This window comes from Plecotus auritus (genome assembly GCF_963455305.1).
Source record: "Plecotus auritus genome assembly, chromosome: 8".
Taxonomy (NCBI): domain Eukaryota; kingdom Metazoa; phylum Chordata; class Mammalia; order Chiroptera; family Vespertilionidae; genus Plecotus; species Plecotus auritus.
Genome location: NC_137782.1, coordinates 164,152,629 through 164,158,679, shown reverse-complemented (window position 1 = coordinate 164,158,679; position 6,051 = coordinate 164,152,629). Strand labels below are relative to the sequence as shown.

The 6,051-nt window shown below is 46.3% G+C and overlaps 1 protein-coding gene across 1 annotated transcript; it reads left to right on the top strand.

Annotated features, from left to right (window-relative positions):
- Positions 1–4,790: 4,790 nt before the first annotated feature.
- Positions 4,791–5,108, top strand: LOC308256720 (protein transport protein Sec61 subunit beta-like; the record flags this gene model as incomplete). Its single annotated transcript, XM_080684973.1, has 1 exon — positions 4,791–5,108. The coding sequence occupies one exon, from the start codon at positions 4,791–4,793 to the stop codon at positions 5,106–5,108; it is 318 nt and encodes a 105-aa protein (XP_080541099.1).
- Between the last annotated feature and the right edge of the window lie 943 nt (positions 5,109–6,051).

Sequence of the window (6,051 nt, the reverse complement as noted above, 5' to 3'; positions counted from 1 at the left end):
TCCTGCAGTCCCTGCTGCTGAACATCATGCCCCACGAATTGTCACTGTCGCCTCTGGAAACAATAGAGCTGCCCCCAATGCCTTGCCGATAAGGTTGATACTGTGTGGTCTCTGCTTCTTTGTCTCAGTAGTTCCTGCTGCAAAGTCTGGGGTGGTTTGGTTGGTGAAGCCCAAAGTAGGTGCCCATGTTCCATATGCCAGGGAAGTGTGGGGGAAAGAGAGATTCAGTAGTGGGGGGTGAGAGCTGATCCTAAGGGGGATTCAGGTGGACGAAAAGAATGACAAATGTCCCCTACACCCTTGATGCTTAAATGTAACTGCATATAAGAGTCACCGGGGAAGTGCTTTAAAAAATACCAGTGCCACGGTTGTACCCTGGCCAATTAACACAGAATCTCTGGGATGAGACTGGGCTGTTTAGTGGTTTTTTATTTTTTACTTCCTGTGTGATTCCCATGTGCAGCCAAGTTAAACCAATTCGTGACCTGGTGCACAGATTCGTGCACATTGAAAGGAAATTAATTAGAAGGTGGCAGGACTGGGCAAGACAGCCAAACACACCCTGGAGCCAACCTCTCATGGTCCCTCCCCGGCTGGCGGCAAAGCAAAGGGCGTCTGCGGAGTGAGTGGGATCCCTTCGGCAGGTGGGGGTCCCTCGGCCTTGCCTGCGGGGATCAGGCCGAAACCAGCTCTCCGACATCCCCTGAGGGGTCCTGGATGCAAGAGCTCCCTCCTCTCTGGTTCCGGGGTGCGTCACCCAAGAACCACCGCTGCCAAGTCATAGCAGCTCGGCAGCTCCTGCGTTGAGCATCTGCCCCCTGGTGGTCAGTGCGCATCATACCTACCAGACGGTGGGACGGTCAGATGGTCGCTTAGCCTTTTATATATATAGATGCCTGCACCCTTGCCATGCAAAGTGTGGTCTTCAGATTAGCCACATTGGAATCAATGGGGAGCGTGTTAAGAATACACAATCTTGCCCTGACCGGTTTGGCTCAGTGGATAGAGCGTTGGCCTGCAGACTGAAAGGTCCCAGGTTCGATTCCGGTCAAGGGCATGTACCTTGGTTGCAGGCACATCCCCAGTAGGGGCTGTGTAGGAGGCAGCTGATTGATGTTTCTCTCTCATCGATGTTTCTAACTCTATCCCTCTCCCTTCCTCTCTGTAAAAAATCAATAAAAATATATTAAAAAAAAAAAAAGAATACACAATCTCAGGACACACACACACACACACAGCCCTACTGAATTAGAATCTACATTTAAACTTGACAAGGGCAGTTACACACCCTTTTTCCAAGGCCAGTTCAAGACCCACCAGCAAGGATGTTCCCTCATCCTGAGCAGAGAAGCGGCCTCTCTCCCTCCTCCATACTGAGAGGGGCACTTGGACCTACATCTGTGTTGGGCACTTATGGCAGCGTCCCTTCCTGGTGGTTGTCCTCTGTTGGCTCGTCTGCGTACCAGGTTGTACACTCTGGTGGGCAGAGATCCTGTCTTGTCTGCTCTGTGTCGGCACAGCACTCTGCACGGCTGCGCACGCAGCAGGAGCGCATGTGGTAAGTGAACCGGTGACTTTTTCTGCTTCCTTCTGCCCAGCAGATTCAGCAGAGGTGGCACCAGCCTCCTTGTTCCCGCCCTCACGTTCATGCACTCAATTTGTATTCCAATTTAAAAGCAACTTCTACTACAACTTGAAAAGAACCTTAAAATTCAAGTCCAAGTCTATTCCGACCAACTATCTCCAGGTCCAGGATCAAGTGGTGTCTCCTGTGGCTCTCTGTTGCTAGGAGGTGGACTAGAAAGCCCTGGGAGACTCAGTCCAGTGTGAAAATTCGGTGACTCCGTGGTTCCCCTCTGCTGGATTAACCAACACTTATAAAACTCCTAATTGTTGTGGGGTTGACAGGGATGGGTTTGGAGCAGCTATGAATTAAATATGGAGTCATTGAGCCGCCTTGTGACCATTCCTGGGAACTGCATGTCTCCTGTGTGTCACCACAAACTTCCTCAGAGCCCATCCATCTGAGATCCATCAAGAATTTATGATAGCTCTAGCTGGTTTGGCTCAGGGAGTAGAGTGTCGGCCTGTGGACTGAAGGGTCCCGGGTTTGATTCCAGTCAAGGGCACATGCCTGGGTTGCATGTTCATTCAGTCCCCAGTGGAGGGCATGCAGGAGTCAGCAGATCAATGATTCTTTCTCATCATTGATGTTTCTATCTCTCTCCCTCTCCCTTCCTCTCTGAAATCAATAAAAATATTTTTTACAAAGGATTTATGGTAAATATAGCCACAAAAAAAAATTCTCTTTCCAAACCCCCACTAAAATGAAGAAAAGGAATTTAAAAAGCATAAGACTATGAAGACAAAGAAGACACATCTGTGAGAATTAGCAACTATTGAACTAAATCTTTTTAAAATGAGAAATGGAAAACAGAGCTGTTGTAGGACAGAAGTTACAGCCTACATGTCTCAAAGGAGGATGCCAATAAAAAGTGAGCAAATTTGCCCCGAATCCCCAGAGTTCCTGGATTCAGAGGCACCGGTTATCATGGGGAGGTCAGACATGTGGCAGGCAGTAGGTTAAAATGGGGTTGGGTAGGAAGTTTGTATAAAACAGTGGGATCCCCAGATGTCCCTTCCTCCCCCTTGCAGCCAGGAGCTTGTTATCTGCAGAAATGGAATGACAGAGCCTCCAGGCTCAAGGACGCCAGGCATGGGGAAAGGTGGGGATGAGGCAAGGGAGCAAAAACATGGAGTTCAAAACAATGGCATCTCAAGGGGTGGCCTCCTCAGATTCGTTCCTTCTCCCTTCCCTAGAGTTTTGACAGCCAGGCATACATATCCAGGTAAAAGATTAGGAATGTCTCTTCTGGAGAACCTGGCCTACGAGAAAAGACTCAATACCATTGGCTGGAGTTTTACCAACTAAAAGGCCAGGTCGTTGTAGAGTATTCTGTGTAGAAGGTCTTCAGTCATCAAGGCAGATGAACACGCATAAAGCTTCCACTCTCCCTAAAACATATTAAGTCACCCTAACATGTAGAAAAGTATAGAAAAACTAAGAAAAATCCACACACCTGACACTCAGATTTAGCAGATATTTGCATTCAGTCAGACCTTCAGTTCTTCACCTTACAGCTGTGTGTTACAGCTGATGGGCCATGTGCTTTCACCTTAACATAAAAGAGAAAATAAAGCCCTAGCCAGTTTGGCTCAGTGGATAGAGCATCGGCCTGCGGACTGAAGGGTCCTGGGATTGATTCCGGTCAAGGACACATGCCTGGGTTGCGGGCTCAATCCCCAGTAGGGGGTGTGCAGGAGGCAACCAACCAATGATTCTCTCTCATCATTGATGTTTCTATTTCTCTCTCCCTCTCCCTTCCTCTTTGAAATCAATAAAAAAATATTTTTTTAAAAAAAGATAGAATAAAACAACTAACAAAAAAGGAAACAAAAACAAATGCAGAAAACCCCTGAACTCAGTTTAATTAATATTCTTGGATATGCTATAACATTAAATCCATAAGGCAAAAATAGGATGGATTTAATATTTAATGGATTTAGTACAAAACACACACACACACACAAAGAATGAGATAGAATTCACTAAAATAAGAACTGTCAATGGAAATAAAAGATTTAAGAGAAGAATTAGAAGATAAAAGTCAAGGAAATGTCCCAGAAAGTAAAACACACGGACCAACAAAGGAGATGGAAAAGAGGAGGAATTGATAAGAAATGTAGAGGGCCAATCCAAAGGTCAAATTTTTTTTGATTCATTAGAGGTCCAGAAAAAGAAAACAGAAGAAAGCGGAAGGAACGTGATGATCGGCGAGAGAATATAAGGAAACCTCCCAGAACTGAGGAATACTGGTCTCCAGATTGAAGGGGCCTTGCCTGCACCAACACACACACACACACACACACACACACACACACACACACACACACACAAGGGTTCCTGCACCAAGAAATGCTATCATGGCATCTCAGAACTCCAAGAATAAAAGAAGAGATTAAAAAAAATTTTTAAGGCACCCAGAGGGACAAAAATAGGTCACATACAAAGAATCATGAGCCTAAACGGTATAAATTTTCTTAAAGTAATACAGAGAGCTAGAAAACAATGGGGCAATAGCTTCAAAATTATGAGTGAAAAGACTTTTCCCTGTAAAATTCTATTCTCATTCAAATTACTTGTCAAATAGGAAGTGACGTATCCAGATAAAGGCTGTCTTCCCTTGCTCCCCTGCGCAGGAATCTATTAGCGGACATTCTCCTGCAACAGGGAAAAGGACTCTGAGGAAGAGGGAGACCCGGGCCCCAGGCAACCAGGCCTGGAGAGCGTGCAGCTGGCCTGGGAAGTAACCAATCTGGAGAGGAACTGGGAGCCGTGGTCTCCAGGAAAACAAGTGGGGGAGGTGGTAGTGATGTGTGTTACAGCTGATGGGCCATGTGCAGATAATGAGGAAGCTTTTTTACCAGGTAGGGAGAAGGCTCTCTGAGAGCAGGGATAAAACCTGCCTTGTTCACCTCTGGGTCCCTCCGCCTAACTGTTCCTGGCACAGAGCAGGTGCCCAATAAATAATGATAAATGAGTGAATGAGTGACGGCTGATCAAGCTTCCTATGTGTGCTTTAAGGCCGACCAGCTTCCCTTCCCCACTGCAGACATCTAAAAATACAGGATAAGTATAAATTAAAATGCATAGTCAAGTTCTCAAGAAAGCAAGGACAAACAGTCACTTAGAAACCATACTTCAGCCCCTGCCACCTCCAGTTTCCAGAATGCCTGGCCCGACCCCCAGTGGCACCAACGTGGGCTCCCCAGGACGCTCCCCCAGTAAAGCAGTGGCCGCCCGGGTGGCGGGTAGCACGGTCCAGCAGAGGGAAAATGCCAGCTGTGGAACAAGGAGCACAGGCCGCACGACCTCAGCAGGCACTGGGGGGATGTGGAGGTTCTACACGGAGGTTCTACCTGGCCTCGAAGTTGGCCCTGTTCCAGTATTGGTTATGAGTCTTCTGTTCATCGCTTCTGTATTTATGTTGCACATTTGGGGCAAGTACACTCGTTCACAGATTTGGCTACATCCATCTGTCATCTGAAGAAGGAGGAAAAAAATCAATATATCTTGGACCAAAAGCAGAGTGATTTTCTGTTCATGAGAAAGAAATTTTCTGTAAGCTTACTGTTTTTCAGGGAACTTAACGAGAATTGATTTAAAAAAAAATATTTTTATTGATTTTTTACAGAGGGAGGGAGAGGGAGAGAGAGTTAGAAACATCGATGAGAGAGAAACATCAATCAACTGCCTCCTGCACACCCCCTCTACTGGAGATGTGCCCACAACCAAGGTACATGCCCTTGACCGGAATCGAACCTGGGACCCTTGAGTCCGCAGGCCGACGCTCTATCCACTGAGCCAAACCGGTTGGGGCAACGAGAATTGATTTTAAGGATCAATTTTTTTTCTATGGCTAATAAACTTTTTAATTCATTAAAAAAAAAAAAAAAAAAAGAAACCATACTTCAGTGCTTTAATTTACAGACACCCAGCGATGCAACACGACCTGCTGAGGATCCGAGCGGATGGTAACTGAGCCGGGGCAGCTCAGCCGCTCTCCGCCCAATCAAGGCTGTTTCCGCTTCCCTGCGGGCCTCTGCACTTGCTGCAGGACTAGCAAATGAGGTGCAGAGTCCTGTGATATGAAAACCTTCGCTTCGGGGCTCTGGTACATCCTCACACTCGATGAGATGCAGAAAGCAGGGCCAAAGCCCCTTGGTTTTTTCTTTTTTGAACTGTCTACAGCAATTAAAGAGGAAGTTGTTTCTGCAGGTACATTTTTAGTGTTGACAAAACTGGATAATTCTGAAAGAAAATGCTTTCTACAGAAGTTGTTCCAAACCCCATTTAGAATTTCTCTCTCTCTCTCTCTCTCTCCCCCATATACATCACTGGGGAAATATCTTTTTAAGGGCACAGTGTTTCACACATGAGTAGGAGAAACAATCACTTGAAACAGGCTGAAATCCCTTTCTTACCAAAAA